Source organism: Rana temporaria, chromosome 12 (genome assembly GCF_905171775.1).
Source record: "Rana temporaria chromosome 12, aRanTem1.1, whole genome shotgun sequence".
Taxonomy (NCBI): Eukaryota; Metazoa; Chordata; class Amphibia; order Anura; family Ranidae; genus Rana; species Rana temporaria.
In genome coordinates, this window is record NC_053500.1 from 20,876,630 (window position 1) to 20,896,184 (window position 19,555).

Sequence of the window (19,555 nt, forward strand, 5' to 3'; positions counted from 1 at the left end):
TTCGGACATACCTCTTATGCCCACGGCTCGGAAGTGGTTAAATCTTTTAATAATAGACAAAGCGAGACCAAAGCCTGCTCCCCACTGACACAAGGGTGAAAAGCTCACCGATAGCCCGGCCTCCGAACCTCCAGGTTTTGCTTACACACACGCTCAGAGTACACATTTCATCAATTCTCTTTCATGTCTCTGGCTGTCTGCTGTTTGAACTGAGATTTTCTAGTGTGTGAAATGTTTCTGCTGAGAGAGCAGTACTTGTCAGGGAGAGGCCGCGGGGAGAAAGGAAAACGGATCCGGAGCCAGCGCTGAATTGTTGACAACATGAAAAGGGTCATTGGGAAAGGCGGTTATTGTGACAAGGTTTGGAGAGTTTGTCTGGAAGGCCGGCTCTTCTGCACTGATTAGGACAACTCAGTTTGCTGACACAAGGAACTATGATTAAGAGGCTTGTGACCAACCTAGATACATCTCTAGCTCTCTAACACGGGGGGAATCAAGATCTCATTTTTTACTGGCCAAACGCAGGGAATGGCTAAATTATCCTTTTCCTTTAACCTCTTTCGGACCAGCCGAAGTATCACCGGGAGTATCATATATTTTCGGCGGAACACCGCTTTAAACTCACTTGGTGCCTTATCTGCAGTAAATTAGCCTCAGAACCTGCGTAATTGATCTGTGTTCAGGTTTAAAGGGATCAGGTGGCCACCCTACACTAGCTTCACAGAGAACTGACTAACCTCCATCAAAGCCCATAAAATGGCTTCCTCCGTGGCCGGCTTTCATCTCTTTAAAGCGGGAGTTCACCCAAAAATCAACTTTCTGCAGTTAGATCCAGCATACAGCTGACATCTGCAGTATGCTGGATTTTTTTTTTGGTACTTATCGTTTTAGCAGTATTTCTTCTATGGCTCCGAGCGGGGACTACTTCCTGGTATAGGCGTTCCCGAAGACAAGCAAGTTAATTGACAGCCTTCAATAGCGCGTCACGGCTTCCGAAAATCCACACGAGTGACACTCGGCAATTTACGGCGCCTGCGCAGTCAGCTCTACACGGCAGGAGCCGTAAACAGCCAAGTGTCACCTCGGCTGTTTTCGGAAGCCGTGACGCGCTATCGAAGGCCGTCAATCAACTTGCTTGCCTTCAGGAACGCCCTTTTCCCGCTGGGAGCCATAGAAAAAATGCTGCTAAAACGATAAGTACCAAAATAAAATAAAAAAGACCAGCATACTGCAGATGTCAGCAGTATGCTGGATCTAACTGCAGAAAGTTGATTTTTGGGTGAACTCCCGCTTTAAATGAACTGAGTCTTCCTCAATGCTCTTCACAGGGATATAGTCCTCTATAGTCTGGCTCCTGCACTGTATCAGAAAGAAGTCACCCCTCATTACCCCAATACGTGCCATTTATCCTCCCCCCCCTAAACACAAGGGAAGAACGAGTCTCCGCTGGACTGTGTCATAGGATAAGGAAGCTTCATCAAGACACAGGATCACACGGTGTGTCATACATTATGCCAAACGCACTATAAAGAGGGCGATATGACACAGCTAGATACACATAATTCTCTGTGATATACTGGTGGCACCACACCATGAAAAATACTCATTCTCAGTGAGAACAGCGAGGAGATGTGGATTTATCAGCGCTGCTTTGATGTGGAACTGACTACAGTTTAAGACTGCAAGCAACACACAGGATTCAGTAATAGGAGAGCAAAGTAAAAGGCTATACACCAATGGCTACTTTTTATTTTTGATGCATTGACTGGAAGAAAGAAAAACGAAATTCCCAGAACGGGTTGCCTGTGGCATTAGAGGTTGGTCAAATGCACAGGCACGTTATGAGAGCTCTGAATGTGGCAAATCATCAGGGTACTCCTTACACTGGCTCTACTGACCTAGCATACTTACATTGTCGGGGGGGGGGGGGGGGGGGGGGGGGCAAGAGTGGCACCACCAGCTCACATATTGGCAATAAACAACACTAACTGAAACATGTTTCGTTACCTACCCCCCTACCCCATGGAAGTTTTTTTCCCCATCATAGGTGCAATATGCTCGTACAATCCAATTGAAAATTACCGTAATCTTGTATCTTTGGATTGCCTGAGATACAAAATTAAGCTTCTATGATAGGACACTTCTGTGTAGTCACTGTAATTAAAACAATGCAGCTTTACCATGTGCACATTCTTTTGTATGTGTGATCCTCACGCAAAGGGAGTGATTTCTCAATTATATATGACTTTGTTGTCTGCCCCTTAATCCTCTCCTCTTGACACCTGAACTAGATCTGGACCTCAGGCCCAAAGATTGGTCAGAAATTTGACAGAAGACCCACAAGGTCTCCCGAAATGTAGCAGCACTGCAGATGTCCTATTAGTACTGTCACAATGGCACTTTGACCCATATCGGATAGGGAAATGTATCCCTGATAAACTGTCCCCCTGTTCCAGGGATGTGGTGAGCCCGGTATGGATCTACATACATGGTGGGTTTGTCTCCTAGTGAGATCCTTTTGGGCTGAAATCTTTTAAATCTCATCTTACCTATTTGATATGTCAATCCAACCTGACCCCCAGAAAGCATTGCTAAATGTTACACCCTCTGAGCTGTCCAGAAATCAATTATACCTCCTTCTCTATGTCACGACCATTGTGAAAAAGACCATTGCCAGTTTGTGGAAGACCTGTCTTCTGTCTGCCTCCTGATCTGACCCCAGATTGTTCAATGGACGATCTTATCTTCTGTGTATAACCTTGGCTACCCTCCTGACCATGTTTGCGCTTGTCCCCACCCGGTACCTGACCCTGGCTTTGAATTGGCTTTTCTCCTGACTCCTGAATCCTGCTACTTCCCACAGGAGCCACCTGTCTGCAGACACTAGCCTGGTGTCTCATCTGGGTAGCTGGACACCTCATCTGACAACACTAAAGTCAGAGCATCTCTGCAAGCAACTCCAGGAGGTGACCTGTGCTTCTTTGAGCCTGACTCCTCCTGTCTCAGGGGAGTCTGGAGCTTAGTCACAAGGGAAGCCCTCTCTCCATTGGCCTCCATGTTGTTCATCTTTGGTAAGATACCTACACAAGCTACAAAACATACAGCCACGCCAGGGTAGTATGCTCTTTATTAGAACTTTGAGCCTATCACCATAGCTAAGTCATGGAAATCGGCGGTGGTGCCATTCGACCAGCTCAAACAAACTCTCCTGGAAATGCAACAGTTTGATAAGGTATGGAGCCCCTGGATCCAGTATTTAACGGGAGACTCTAGGACTATATGGTTGTAGGGGGCCGGATGTAGGGATCACTTACTAAATTTCTAACTCTTTCTTTCTTCTTTTCTTCTTGAACTACCTCTCTTTGGGTACAACTACAAATTTTTACCTGGGGTGCCCAAACTTTCGATCCCCACTGTATATGTAAAGTGCTGCGAAAATTAAATAAAATAAAATAAATAAATAAATTCACAGAGAAACTGACATCACTGTACCCTGCACTATCACGATTTAAAGGCAAACTCAGTGTCCAGCCAGAAGGAGGTGCACATCAGGGTACTAGGCTTCTCTGTGTCACCATTGGGTGGAGATTGACTAAGGTAAGAAAAAGGACCCTACTAAAGTATTTTTTCAAAGTAAAAATCAATAGACGGTGTGAAGTGTACTCCAGCACTGTACATACTGTTCTTTTAGAATAGAATTATGTGAAGATCTATGGACATTTTGGGATCAGTCTAGAGCCATTTAGCCAAACTACACTGCTCTAAACTGTGAACTTTTGTACAATAAACTTCCACGTACGGATATTTCTTTTTATTACCAACACAATCAAATATAGACGCCATTAAAGTTGGCATTTATCGTTGGTAATCCTCATGGCTATTACCCTGCCATTGTTCACTACAATTTTCCCTGTGATGGCGTAATTACAAATAATATGAGGTGAGAGCAGATAACTATGCTTTCAAATATATTTATGTTACAAACGGCAAATAGGCTTATCTAATGTCTGGATTTTCTCCGTAAATTAAATAAGTCAATTAATAGCTACTACTTTCAGGAGTATGCTCCAGCCAGTCCGCTGTGGTCCTCAAGAGGGTAGATATACCCTCTCCAGTGAAATATCCATTAGTTTATTATGTAGTGTGCCATGTAACTGTCTGTTCCATGGCTCTCTTGGGTGGCAGGAGACAGTAATGGTCACTGCAGGGGGGACACACAGCAAAAGGGCAATCATCTAATCTAGACATGCATGCCTCAAAGAGAAGGGTTAAAGACCAAACATAAATTACTCAGAAAAAGACCAATTAAAACATTTCAGCTGCACAAATATAAGAAATGAAAAAAAAAAAAAGAAATCTACGACTGAACACTTCTAGGCTTACACATTTTTCAATATATTACACTGTGTCGCCATTCATGTTTACACCTCCTGGTGACAGGTGTTTGGTTTATATTCCTACAGTTTACCTATGCAGCGGAGGAGAGCGTGGCCAACTGACAAGATTTATTTCTTGAGTACATTATGACTGTCAATCTGTTTAGGCGGAGGCCAAATTCACTGGGGACATTCATAAAAGTTACACGGGCTGAAAAATGAGTGCTTTCTAGTATTGTTACAAAATGTGAAACGTACAACACGGGATTTGTGAGAGTTCAGCTGAACTCGCATGATTTCAATCCCGCTTGTCAGTCCCAATTTTGGGCGCAATTACAGAGGCATCTGTGCAGGATTCTGCACAGATGTCAATGTAAATCATGGCCCAGAAATAGCGGCGATGCACCGATTAGGATGGTGCCATTGCTGCTGACTTGTCGTTATGGTTCCCCTATCCAGATGGTTCCTGTAAGGACTGCGCAGGCGCAATCCTTGCTGACGGAAATCTCCAAATCTCGGCCGGCATCCAGGCTCATTCCTTAACATCCCAGTGGATTGGAGGATGTTAAAAAAAGAGCCAGGAGGCCGAGCGAAGTAAGGACGTGAGGCCGACTGGCCACTTTCCTCAAATTCCACGTCGCCCTGGATGCAGGCCGAGGTTCGGAGATTTCTGTCAGCAAGGATCAGGAACCATCTGGATAGCCGGAACCATATTGGCAGATCACCGGCAAGTGACAGATTTCGCACCAGTGTGAACCAGGGCTCAACTGCAAAAGATGCTCCAAGCTGTCATGTTTGTTATTTTAAATATAAAAAAAAAAAAAACACAAAGGTTTACTTTGTCGTCACTTTCTTTGTCGAATGTTTTTAAGTCTAAAAAATAGGCAAGACAGAGGGCATGTTATGCCCTGTACACACGATAGGAATTTCCTATGGGCTAAAATCTGATGGAATTTACTATCAAAATTCCGTTCAAGCTGTCTTCCATCACAACGACGTGCCCCAGACGACGTCATTTGTGTGACGAAACGTGCGTCGGGAGAGGAGACGTGCTGACGTTTTGCATGACAGTCCGAGTGGACGGGCGTTCGTTTAAGCTGGCCGGCTTTATTTTATGCTTCTATGTGATCGATCTTTTGTAAGTGTTTTATCTCATTAAATTTTACACTTTATACTACGGTATTTCACTATTGTGAGTCCCATTATTTTTTGGGTATCCCATGCATCTGGTGACATATGTGCCTTGAGGATCCATTTCCACTGGTGTGTGCTGCAGTCCATGACTAAAAGCCCGGGCTGGGGTTTACAGCCGCAAGCCATCTTTGCTTGCCATCTGGTAAGCCTGCATTTCTTGTGGTGTCTTCACTTTTGGTGATGGATTTTTTCAACATTTTGAATTATAATTTGAACCACTGAAGAATTTACTTCAATTGTGTTTTATCTTTGGACTTCACTGAACACATGATTAACACAGCTGTCATTGCTTTATTCAATATTTGTTGTCACTTGTTTAGTTTATATAGTATTTTTTAATTTATCATAGCGCAACCAAATTTTTTCTATTGACTGTTGGGTGTGTATATCACCTTTTAGTTGCAGCTTCATATTAGTGTTTTACTTAGCACGGTAATTTCTTTTCTATATTTGTCTTCCATCAGTCTTGCATCAGACTAAATTCCGTCCGTCCAGAACGCTGTGACGTAAAACTCTACAAAGAGCTGAGAAAATTTAAGTTCAATGCTTCCGAGAATGTGTCGACTTGATTTTGAGCATGCGTGTTTTTTTTTTCTCCGCCGGAGTTCCACACAGACATCGAAACTTCCCATAGGATTTTTTTCCAATCAGAAAAAAATACAACATGTTCCATTTCCAAACTCCGACGGAAAAAAAATCCTATTGGTCCCACACACGATCGGAATTTCCGATGAAAAAATTCCATCAGACTTTTTTCATCAGAAATTCCTATCATGTGTACAAGGCTTTGTAGATTCAAGCGGTCATTATCCTGCTTGAGATTGCAAAAAAACAAAAAAAAAAAACTCATTGATCATCAAAGACAACTGCACAGCTTTCCATTTTCTACGTTTTTTTTTTTAGATGAGCCCATGTGTGTGCATTCCTGTAATAAGGAAAATAAAATACTAAACTCAGCATTGCGGTCCTCTGGGATTTGGTCCATTTGCTAAAACAGATGTTCTCCTTGTCTCAATAGACAAATTATATTTAAGAAACATTCAAAAACTGGCCTATTAATCTCAGAGCTGATCTTTGTACAGTACACCTAATTGTACAATTCTTTTCCTTTTTTTTTTTTTTTTTTAAAGCCATGGATAAGAGCAATTTATGGTGGGCACAGCTGGCCAGATTTTAAAGCACTATATAAAGTAGGAGGCATGAAAGCAATTTATATTGTACATATTTCTCTATTTATATGGTCAGTTTGCAGAATAAAAAAATAAAAACACTTACGTTGGTCCTAAAGGATATTGGAAAACGTCAGAGATTTACTGTAGATGAAATACATGTATCCCCAATCCAGTGATCCTCACTGTGCACCCCCCTGTGCACAACCACACATCTTATTTCACTAGAGCAGTGATGGTGAACCTTGGCACCCTAGATGTTTTGGAACTACATTTCCCATGATGCAAATGCACTCTGCATTGTAGATGAGCATCATGGGAAATGTAGTTCCAAAACATCTGGAGTGCCAAGGTTCGCCATCACTGGTATAGAGTGTCTACTTCAGGGGTGGCCAACCAGTGGCCCGCGGAGCTCTCTGATGTGGCCCACGACCTCCTTCTCTGGAATGGAGGGTTGGCAAGCCCAGATCGCAGGTTCCTGACCAGCCATACCACAGTATCAGTGTTGTGAATGAAGCTGGTGCTAGGGGAAGAAAGCGGCTGCAGAGCAGAGCCCCATAAGCCGATGCTTCCTCTACAGTGCCGGCTTTTGCCACAAGTGGAGTCTATGGCAAAGTTCAGCTAACCCGCAGGATAGACACAGGTGCACTACACTGCACCCACGGTGTGGGTATACCACAGCACATCAGTGTGAAAGCAGTCTTAGGCCCTTTTCACAAGATCGGCCCAACCAAATGGGACCCTCAATTCACCTCTATAGAGCGACAGATGTCTGCTTATGCCCACCTACCTCCAATCCGAAAAACAGAAGAGAATTCATCCCCTTTCATCTGGGCGGATAGGAGGGCCTATAGAGTAGGCGTGACCTGTCTTCCGCCCGCTCCGCTCATAGTGGCCCTCGAATGGTTACCAAGTTGCTTAAGTGGCCCTCGCTCTTCAAAAGGTTGGGCACCCCTGGTCTACTTCATACTGTGCCTGCATGCTGTGGCCCCATTCATTCCTACTGGAGAGCAGTAGTGGTTACTTGGAATTTGTGTCTGCACACAATGAACATTGTTGGATGGAAGCTGAAGGTAAGTATTTGACATAGTGAGCAGAACTGATGGGGGGGTTATTAAAAGAAAACGAGAAAACTATACATAGGGATATTCACACTTGAAAGGATAACTCCCAGCAAACTGCTAAATACACAGTTGAATTTCATAAAAAGAGATCCAGGTACCCCAGGCAGCCAACATAGCCAGGTCCTGGATGTCTCTCTCCACTGCAATGTAGCTAAGCATAATGGGGTATCAGCAGCAAACTTATGAAGTTGTCGCTTTCCTTTTCTCCAGTCGGGAAGCTTCCAGTGTTGGGTAAACAGCACTGTGCAATGCAGTAGACCCTCATTGACTCACTGTGCTGCTCCTTTTTTTCCCCAGTCTGAGCTCTGCCGCAGAAGGGATTACAGAAAATGAATCTCAGTCAAGACACATCTAAGTACTTATGTTAGTTATCTGTAAAATATAATCATTTATCTTTTATTGATAACTGGATTTTTTGTGTTTTTGTGTGCAATTGGAGTTCATATTCACTATCAGCATAGGGAACCAACTGTCCCTGATTTGGAGAAATGTCCCCGATTTGGAGCAATGCCCCTCTGTCCCTCTTTCCTCCTCATTTGCCCCTCATTTTGGTCTGATCTATATAGTTATATATCAAATGCACGATTTATCCTTCAAAAAGTGTTTCCCAGTGCTGAACCTTTCATCCAATTTCTAAATGGCAGCATTTGTAAATGCCAGAAGACAATATAAAGGAAAAATAGTGGTAGAAAAAGCACGTTTGGGTTTAACAAATCTTTTTTTTTTTTTCCCCATAATTCTCCCTTAACCACTTATACGGGTCATTTTCACCCCCTTCCTGGACCAGGGCAATTTTCAGCTTTCAGCGCTCTCGCACTTTCAATGACAATTGCGCAGTCATGCTACGCTGTAACCAAATTACATTTTTATCATTTTGTTCACACAAATAGAGCTTTCTTTTGGTGGTATTTATTCACAACTCTGTTTTATATTCTGCTACATGTCTTTGGTAAGAAAAATCTTATTAAGTGTATAATATTTGGTTTGTGTGTGATCATGGACAGATGTACGCAGATGATCATGTACAGATGTGCGCAGATAATCATGGACATATATGCGCAGATGATCATGTACAGATGTGCGCAGATGATCATGTACAGATGTGCGCAGATGATCATGTACAGATGTGCGCAGATGATCATGTACAGATGTGCGCAGATGATCATGGACATATATGCGCAGATGATCATGTACAGATGTGCGCAGATGATCATGTACAGATGTGCGCAGATGATCATGTACAGATGTGCGCAGATGATCATGTACAGATGTGCGCAGATGATCACGGACATATGTGTGCAGATGATCATTGGGACATGTGATTTTACTGTCACATATGTGGGGGACAGGTGTTTTTACTGTGTGGGGACTTGTGTGGGGACACTATTTTGGGGACTTTGTGTATTTACACTGTGTGGGGACACTGGGCCGGTGATCAGTGTGTAAAAATCTGCATAGATATTCAAAAAAGATAGTTTATAAAACTATATCTACACCGTTGTCATTTTGCTTGTGGGCATTGTGAAGCCCACAAGCACTTACTTCCTGGAAGTCTTGGATGGGGAGTGATAATTGGACAGCGCACTGCATCCTGGGAAATGATGACACACATTTCCCAGGAGCATTAGAGGGAGATGATGTCAGGATCCTAGGTGATTCCAAAGGCAGATTTCGTGGGACCGCATAGCAACAGGCATTTCCAGATGAGTAAAAAAAAAAAAATCTTTTTTTTTTCTTTTTTAGTCGTAAGCTACAGTTTAAAGCAAAATTGTTTTTTTGATGGAACCTCCACTTTAAATACAAGTGTATACTGTGACCAAGTTGATTTTTGGGTAAATCATTGCAAGGTTTTTTTCCCCACTGTGTATTTTTGCATTAATAAACCCTGGTGGGCAGTTTTTCCATGATCATGGCACGGTTGTGTCAGTCAGGGCTTGGTGCTAAGCTTCTGAATAGCCCTCTATAGAGCACTCACCAACTATTACAACAGTGGGCTAGCTGCAGCCACATTATTGTGTCTATAGCCCTCACGTGGATTCTTCATAGGAATAAATGGACTGTGCAATGTAGAGGGAGTTTCCACAAAGTTAAGCTCACAGCAGGACCATGGCTGTCATGGATGGGGAGATCAATGCATCGCAGACAGCAGAGAATACTCACTGGAGGATGAAATCCAAAAAATGACTTGCAAAAAAATGAAGCCAAAATGATCAGCATGACAGCCCATCAAGAAACATTTTCATAAGGAGGTCAGCTATGGCAACCCACTTATATTATGAAAAGGCCGATGCACCCACATCTTGTGATTTTGTTCCCTCCAGGACAGTATTAGTTTCTAAACTTCCACAACATACCGTTTTCTGGAAGGAACACACGGTGGGGCAGATCCACAAAGAAATAACGCCGGCGTATCTATTGATACGCCGGCGTAATTTAAAAATTCCTGCGTCGTATCTTTGTTTTGAATCCTCAAAACAAGATACGACGGCATCGCGGCTTGATCCGACAAGCGTACGTCTTCGTACGCTTTCGGATCTTAGATGCAATTTTTCGGCGGCCGCTAGGTGGCGTTTCCGTCTAAATCCACGTTGAGTATGCAAATTAGCTATTTACGGCGATCCACGAATGTACGTCGGCCCGGCGCATTTTTTTCCGTCGTTTGCGTTCGGCTTTTTTCCGGCGTATAGTTAAAGCTGCTGTTCTGAGGTGTACTCGATGTTAAGTATGGCCATCCTTCCCGCGTACAATTTTGAATTTTTTGCGTCGTTTGCGTAAGTCGTTCGCGAATAGGAATTTGCGTAGAATGACGTCACCGTCGTAAGCATTGGCTGGTTCCGGTTTAATTTCGAGCATGCGCACTGGGATACCCCCAGGGACGGCGCATGCGCAGTTAAAAAAAAACGTTTCTTTACGTCGGGTCACAACGTATTAACATAAAACACGCCCCCATCACTTCCATTTGAATTCCGCGCCCAACAGATACACTACGCCGCCGTAACTTACGGCGCAAATTCGTTGAAGATTCAAACCAAACAGAAGTAAGTTACAGCGGCATAGCGTATCTTAGATACACTGCGCCCGGCGCAGAGGTATGTGGATCTGCCCCGGTATGTCCATTCTACATTGAACCAAGCCATTACCCCCTACTATTAGCAAAGTAGGCTGCAGAAATGAACAGGAGAATTTTCTCTTTACAGTCAATGGCCACACTTTTATTTTCCCTATCATGACCTCATCTTATATAAGCACATTTATATAATAAGGCCTCATGCACCCTGGACATTTTTTCAGTTGCTCCTAGAGGCCTCTCAAATCTTTTTTTCCCTGTCTCTAAACGCCCCTCCATGTTGGCCAATGTGTCCATGCACACAAAGGATTTAAGGGTCCTCAGTCTATTATGAATTATGCTGCTAGACTAATACACCTCACTAACCGATCCGTGACGGCTGTTCCTCGCTGCCAGTTATGGTCATTATGACTAAGGCCTTATAGGCTGAAACGCGTCAACTGCTTTTACTTGCATTTGTTCACTGTGGCTTCTCAATAAAAACAAAGATTTTTTTAAAGAGCAACGACCGGAGTGCGGATAGTTTTTTCTTCATTCCTCTCTGCCAATCCCTTCACTGGATTTCCTTCGGACAAAGCTGTGGAATTTTGTCCGAAGGGCGTTGGCAGAACATTTTCAGCCAACATTCATGAAACTACGGGGTTTCTCTGCTCCTTAGTGTCAACCTTTGGGCAACTTCTGCTAATGTTGTCTTATGGTAAGCATTGGTGGGAAACAGCACCCCAGATGATGATCGTTTAGATTGAAACATGTCGGGAATTTGCTGACAATACTGCTCTTTGTTACATGCCTGTTACCAATGCTGAAAATGTGAGTGTAACCCATTTTTTGATTTTGCTATCAAGTAAACTTTTAAACGGATTTACACTATGTGCATTTTTGCCTTCTTTTTTCTAACTTCCGTTGTATTGAGTGTCTGAACCTCCATATGGACCCAAGTCTACAACCTAATACAAGGTGCTTCTGAACTGACTTTCACCTGATCCTGTGTTGGACTTCACCTCCTCGCTGGTATCATCAACTTTAAAGCGCAAATGACCCACTAGGTATATGCCTATTCTGGGTCCACAGCTTCTGGTAAGCCTCCATTCATTTCGGTGCTGGATTTATACATCTTTTTTACCTATGAAGATTTATTACCATTTCTTTATTGAAGTTTATTTTGCACATTTATCCACTGTGAACTGAATTTTGAGGATTCATTTATTATTAATTTTTTCACAGTTTTTTATGGACTACTTTAATGTGTTTCATACGGACACTTTTCAATGATTGGTTAATTATTAATATACCCAATCCTTTATCTCACTTATAATTAGCGCTACACTTTATGTTTTAAACATGTGTTTTTGTACTTTGGATTTTAGTCCGACGGGACACATTTGTTGTCGGATAATCTGAGAGCATGACCATCCAACATTTGTTGTCGTAAATTCCGACAACAATTGTCCGATGGAGCATACAGATGGTTGGACTATGCGACAAAACCCTTCTATCACACAATCGTTGTCGGAATATTCGATCGTGTGTCTTAAAACATTTCATGGGATGCAGTTCACAAAACAGTACAAAATACACATGTCTGAGGAAGAGTCAATGGCAATGTACCTGTCTGGCGCTCAATCCTGGAGTCTCACACCTGCTGCTGCCACATCTCCAGAAAAAGACTTCAGCAGAATAGCAATGAATGGAGGAGACAACAGAGAGGATCAATAGCTTTGTATTGTGGATTAGCCAAAGATTACATGGTTAGCGCTGTGGGGCTTTGTCTGCCCTAACGATATGACACAAGGGCGAAACACGTAGTCTGGCCTGACCACAATACCAACGCAATGAGCTACCGGCTTGCCTGCTCTATTTATTTCTGAACTGCAGACTTCACAGAACAGTCAGTATGCTGGCAATGAACACATAACAAACACACTGAATGGAAACTACAGGGAAAAAAAAGCACAACGTGGACCCCCTGCGTCTGTTCCCGCCTGCTTTGCTACAAAGAAACTGAAACTTGCTAAAGCCTCGGTGTAAAAGGGTTGTGGGCGTCCGGCTCCAACAAGTTCACAACATACATGGGAAGTAAAAAAAAAACGCCATTAGACTGTTACAAAAATAATCCTCGGCAATAAATATTAGGCGTTATCCGAGAAATAAAGATCAATACTCCTAAAATTTCCTACAGTAAAGATTTCTCTGAGCATCTATAATATCCATTTCACGACACGAAGGGAATCAGTCAGCGGAGTATTCTGCAGCTGCTCCCCCCACCCCTCCTACATTAAACCGTCTGGTGGAAAGATATTAAATACCAGCGGAGACACAAGATGCTGGAATCACGGGAGATGCATTGTGGAAGATTTGTATAGAGCAATGTTCAAACTGCTCCCTTAAGAAGCACATTCTGCCAGGGAAAAAGACGACTCGCGGTATGAATCATCCATGCTACAAATTCATTTCATAAATTGTCCTGAAATCGGAAAAATCGGCGAGTCTAGAGAAACGTGCACTTACCTTTTAGTAGTCTCTGTCCCTCTTTGATGTTTGGTGATACGTGAGCGGTGTAGCCTTGTTCTGAGAAGCCCGGTGTACAACTTTGCTGTGCAGTACCATTCCCAATGTATGCCTGTAGAGAAAGCAACACAACGCTCAACCACAAAGAATCCATAGAGCATATTTAGTGACTACACATTGTGAGATATTATCCTAACCTTTGGGTGGAAGTAACATCTAAGGTGGCTTTCACCTTGGAGGCTCCATGCACACTGATTCATGAAATTTGAGCTGGGCACATATATACAGGGCCGGACTTACCATTGGGCTTGACTGGGCTCAAGCCCATGGGCCCCGCCCAATAGGGGGCCCCCGGGAGGAGGAAGCAGGAAGAGCCATGCCGCTGCGGATGAAGAGGTAAGAAGTCCCCTTCCCCCCGTTCTACAACAACTCGGATCGGTGGCAGCCCCCCCGCTCAACAACTTCGATCAGCTTCGATCTCGGCAGCAACCCCCCCGTCTCAACAACTTAGATCAGCTTCGATCTCGGCGGCACCCCCTGCTCAACAACTCCCCCCCGCTTCTCGGCTCCAGGGGGCCCTTCACAATCAACATTCAAGCCCAGGGGCCCCCACCACCCTAGGTCCTGCCCTGCATATATATGCAGTATTTTGTTATCTCTTTTCAATGAGCTAAGTCTTATAGCTCTCTTCTGACCTGTTCCTCTGTTATCAGCCTGAGAACATATTTTTGGACTTTTTAGACAAAAGCAGTCTGAATCTTTTGTCAAAGAAGGTTGCTAAAATAGATTAGCAGAGAGCAGCTCCTATTACAAAACAGCTCTGAGAGTCTCTGCCTATGATGAGAGGGGGTGTGTGTCTTTCCTCCAATCAGCAATGTTGGCTATCTTGGCTGTATGCCCAGACATCACACTCTGTGTTAACCAGGAAGAGAACATCTCCTAACACGATCTCAACTTTCTAAACAGTATATAAATGTGAAGACAGCAGATATACATATAAAACTTATGTAGGGAGATTTGTTTAATCTCTGTGTATCATATGAGGCTAATCACTTCACTGGGTGTATAGAGGGTTTACATCCATTTAAAAAAACAGAAGTTTTGGTGTTCTACTTGTAGAAGCAACTCAATGTTATCCTAAAGCCTCATACACACAATTGGATTTCCATCAGACAAATCCGTGTAATTTTGTCTGAAGGGCCACAGGTTCCAATGTTGAGAATTAGGCCACCAGAAACACCATGAACCTACTGTATAGTGACCACACACATCAACAGATGATAATATCAACAGATAAAAGTAATGCGGACACTATCACTGGGGTTACAAATGGCAATGCACCAAGGGTAAATGCACAGCTATTTCAAGACAGTTGGTGTTTAGGAGTTTGTGTTCTAAAGCCCCGTACACACGATCAGATTTCCATTGGAATTTTGTCCGAAGGGGCGTGAACTTGTTCTGCATACAGACGGCAGATTTTTTTCAGCCAACATACACAAAACTTCAAGTCTGTACACATGATCGGATTTTCCGACAACAATTGTGTGATGGACGTGTTTTGTCAGATAATCTGACTGATTGAACGCTCCATTTGACAATTGTTGTCATGCTCTCAAATTTTCCGACAACAAATGTGTGCACAAGTCCGTTGGAATAAAAAGTACAAACATGCATGCTCCGAACCAATGCTAACCATAGCACAAAATTAGCACAAGTTGCCGAAAGGGTGGCGCTAAATTGCAGTTTAGTGTATGTTGGCTGAAAAAGTTCTGCCGTCTGTATGCAGAACAAGTTCACGGCCAACGCCCTTCACACAAAATTCCACGGATTTGTCCGATGGAAATCCGATCGTGTGTACGAGGCTTTCGTGGCTTTTCAGCTCTTTAGTGCCACTCTTTGGGCAACTTCTGCTACTGTACTTTGGATTTTATTCCGACGGACTTGTGTACACATGATCAGATAATCCGACGGCACACATTTGTTGTCGGAAAATTTGAAATACATGCTATCCAACATTTGTTGTCAGAAATTCCGACAACAATTGTCCAATGTAGCGTACAAAGGGTCGGAATATCTGACAAAAACCTTGTCATCACACAATTGTTTTTGGAAAATCCGATTGTGTGTGGCCTTATGTGTCCATGTATATTAGGATGTTTACAGGCAAATTTTAAAGCTCAACGTTTAGTTGCAGGAAAAATAAAACCTTCTGGGTCACGTTTGATTGGAGCCTACTGGCTGAAAAAACGTAAAACTCTTCTAAACTCGTCTATATGAGCGTATTTTACTCCCAGGAGAACAGAATTTTTTTTTTAAGCCCAGTGTGCATGGAGTCTCAATGTGCTTGCTGTGTCATGTATTTACACCTGATATGTACAGTCTTTTTTATAAACATATGTGTGTTAGACAATGCAATAAGCACTCTTGCTGAGTACATGCCGAGATGGAAACAGTTACAGGGTAAGGTACAGTACGCAAAGCCCAGATTATTCCCACTCTAGGCAGACTGGCTTGCAAAGAGAGAAAAAACAGTAACGCACAATGAATCACTTCCATTCAGGACATCTTGCTTACTATAGTGATCTGTGATTGGGTACACTCTGCTGATCACTCTCAATGTTCATTCAGAAAGGGAATGGTAAATTACATATTTAATGGCCCCTTCCCCCACTCATCCTAAAACATCCCGGCAGCAACAGCTGACAGGAGAGGAGAGGAGGGAAGCCAGCAGCGTTGTGGAGTGAAGGGGATGGGGGCAAGGCCACAGGGCAAATCTGTGCTGCACAGGGTGATTAGGGTGTGCCTGGGCACACCTGGCACACCCTGTGCGCACGCCTATGGAAGTGTCCACATCAAGCAGACAGTGATGTGGACACCTGAAGAAGGACCTGGGAAATAAACAGAAGAAAAGAGAAGGATCATCATGTGCCTGTGGCTTCAGATAAAATCGGCATTTGGATAGTCTTGTGTTCTTTGTCATACCAGTGGTTAGTTAGAAGTTGCTAATAATCTGGAATTGGGAATTCAAATGTCACATTTACAGTAAGCTGTCAAATAGGTTATAACCTGCCTGGCAATCTTGCTATCTGGAGTTCTCCGTAGTGCTGAAACTTTTTTTTTACACACACACTGTCTAGATTTCTCATTTATAATGCCACAGCTTCGCCAGGCACATGCCCTTCTCAGAAGATGTTGACAAGCAGCTCTGCAACGCCAATGACACCTCACAGCCAAGATCTCGCTGGGTCATGGACAGGTACAAGAAACTGACAGGGGTTTAGTAAATAATAATACAATGAAAGTGCAGTTTCCCTTTAAATCAAGTAAACAAAGCAATACAAATTGGCATCACACAGAGGTAACACTTGTACCCCCTCAAGCATTATTAGGGGTTAATTTACTAAAACCGGAGAGTGCAAAATCTGGTGCAGTGGTGCATGAAACTCAATTAACTTCAGCTTCTTCAATTAAGCTTTGACCAAAGAAAAACATGGAAGATGATTGGTTTCTTCGCAGATTTTGCACTCTCCAGTTTTAGTAAATCTCCCCCTCGGTCAGTGAGGCCAATGGAGATGTGGAAGGTGGAAGGACCACGTTGGACTTTAGCAGTTACAATCAGTGTCTCCATAGCTGAGCTCCCTGGCCGCTGGTAACGAAAGCAGCATTGGCAGCGGCTTTTACTTCCAGCTGTCAGTTTATTTGCTGTGAAAAGAAAACAGATTTTACTTTATAGTAAATAATTTTAAACTAACTTCATGTTCCAAGATGACTACTACATCCTTCTGTTGGGAATTTGTGCTTTTATTAAGATTGGTCGATAATAATGGAAAAAAAGTGAGAGACAGTTGTTACAGGAACACGAGTCCCTCCAAAGTGAGAGACAGTTGTCACAGGAACACGAGTCCCTCCAAAGGGAGAGACAGTTGTCACAGGAACACGAGTCCCTCCAAAGTGAGAGACAGTCGTCACAGGAACATGTGTCCCTCCAAAGTGAGAGACAGTTGTCACAGGAACACGAGTCCCTCCAAAGTGAGAGACAGTTGTCACAGGAACACGAGTCCCTCCAAAGTGAGAGACAGTTGTCACAGGAACATGTGTCCCTCCAAAGTGAGAGACAGTTGTCACAGGAACATGTGTCCCTCCAAAGTGAGAGACAGTTGTCACAGGAACACGAGTCCCTCCAAAGTGAGAAACAGTTGTCACAGGAACATGTGTCCCTCCAAATTGAGAGACAGTTGTCACAGGAACACGTGTCCCTCCAAAGTGAGAGACAGTTGTCACAGGAACATGTGTCCCTCCAAAGTGAGAGACAGTTGTCACAGGAACACAAGTCCCTCCAAAGTGAGAGACAGTTGTCACAAGAACACGAGTCCCTCCAAAGTGAGAGACAGTTGTCACAGGAACACAAGTCCGTCCAAAGTGAGAGACAGTTGTCACAGGAACACAAGTCCCTCCAAAGTGAGAGACAGTTGTTACAGGAACATGAGTCCCTCCAAAGGGAGAGTCAGTCATCACAGGAACATGAGTCCCTCCAAAGTGAGAGACAGTCGTCACAGGAACATGTGTCCCTCCAAAGTGAGAGACAGTTGTCACAGGAACATGTGTCCCTCCAAAGTGAGAGACAGTCGTCACAGGAACATGTGTCCCTCCAAAGTGAGAGACAGTTGTCACAGGAACATGAGTCCCTCCAAAGTGAGAGACAGTCGTCACAGGAACATGTGTCCCTCCAAAGTGAGAGACAGTCGTCACAGGAACATGTGTCCCTCCAAAGTGAGAGACAGTCGTCACAGGAACATGTGTCCCTCCAAAGTGAGAGACAGTCGTCACAGGAACATGAGTCCCTCCAAAGTGAGAGACAGTTGTCACAGGAACACAAGTCCCTCCAAAGTGAGAGACAGTCATCACAGGAACACGAGTCCCTCCAAAGTGAGAGACAGTTGTCACAGGAACATGTGTCCCTCCAAAGTGAGAGACAGTTGTCACAGGAACACAAGTCCGTCCAAAGTGAGAGACAGTTGTCACAGGAACACAAGTCCGTCCAAAGTGAGAGACAGTTGTCACAGGAACACAAGTCCCTCCAAAGTGAGAGACAGTTGTTACAGGAACATGAGTCCCTCCAAAGGGAGAGTCAGTCATCACAGGAACATGAGTCCCTCCAAAGTGAGAGACAGTCGTCACAGGAACATGTGTCCCTCCAAAGTGAGAGACAGTTGTCACAGGAACATGTGTCCCTCCAAAGTGAGAGACAGTTGTCACAGGAACATGTGTCCCTCCAAAGTGAGAGACAGTCGTCACAGGAACATGTGTCCCTCCAAAGTGAGAGACAGTTGTCACAGGAACATGTGTCCCTCCAAAGTGAGAGACAGTTGTCACAGGAACACGTGTCCCTCCAAAGTGAGAGACAGTTGTCACAGGAACACGAGTCCCTCCAAAGTGAGAGACAGTTGTCACAGGAACACGAGTCCCTCCAAAGTGAGAGACAGTTGTCACAGGAACACGTGTCCCTCCAAAGTGAGAGACAGTCGTCACAGGAACATGAGTCCCTCCAAAGTGAGAGACAGTCATCACAGGAACACAAGTCCCTCCAAAGTGAGAGACAGTCTTCACAGGAACATGTGTCCCTCCAAAGTGAGAGACAGTTGTCACAGGAACATGAGTCCCTCCAAAGTGAGAGACAGTTGTCACAGGAACACGTGTCCCTCCAAAGTGAGAGACAGTCGTCACAGGAACATGAGTCCCTCCAAAGTGAGAGACAGTTGTCACAGGAACACGTGTCCCTCCAAAGTGAGAGACAGTCGTCACAGGAACATGAGTCCCTCCAAAGTGAGAGACAGTCATCACAGGAACACAAGTCCCTCCAAAGTGAGAGACAGTTGTCACAGGAACACGAGTCCCTCCAAAGTGAGAGACAGTTGTCACAGGAGCACGAGTCCCTCCAAAGTGAGAGACAGTTGTCACATGAACACGAGTCCCTCCAAAGTGAGAGACAGTTGTCACAGGAACATTTGTCCCTCCAAAGTGAGAGACAGTCGTCACAGGAACACGAGTCCCTCCAAAGTGAGAGACAGTTGTCACAGGAACATGTGTCCCTCCAAAGTGAGAGACAGTTGTCACAGG

At 43.9% G+C, this 19,555-nt stretch overlaps 1 protein-coding gene across 2 annotated transcripts in view; it reads right to left on the bottom strand.

The window, feature by feature from the left end:
- The window catches only part of CDH4 (cadherin 4), an 836,782-nt gene that overhangs the window by 798,112 nt on the left and 19,115 nt on the right, over positions 1-19,555 (bottom strand). For both annotated transcript variants that reach the window (XM_040331280.1, XM_040331281.1), the window contains exon 2: positions 13,439-13,550. In XM_040331280.1, coding sequence (XP_040187214.1) covers positions 13,439-13,550 — 112 coding nt within the window. The remainder of the gene's footprint in view (positions 1-13,438; positions 13,551-19,555) is intronic.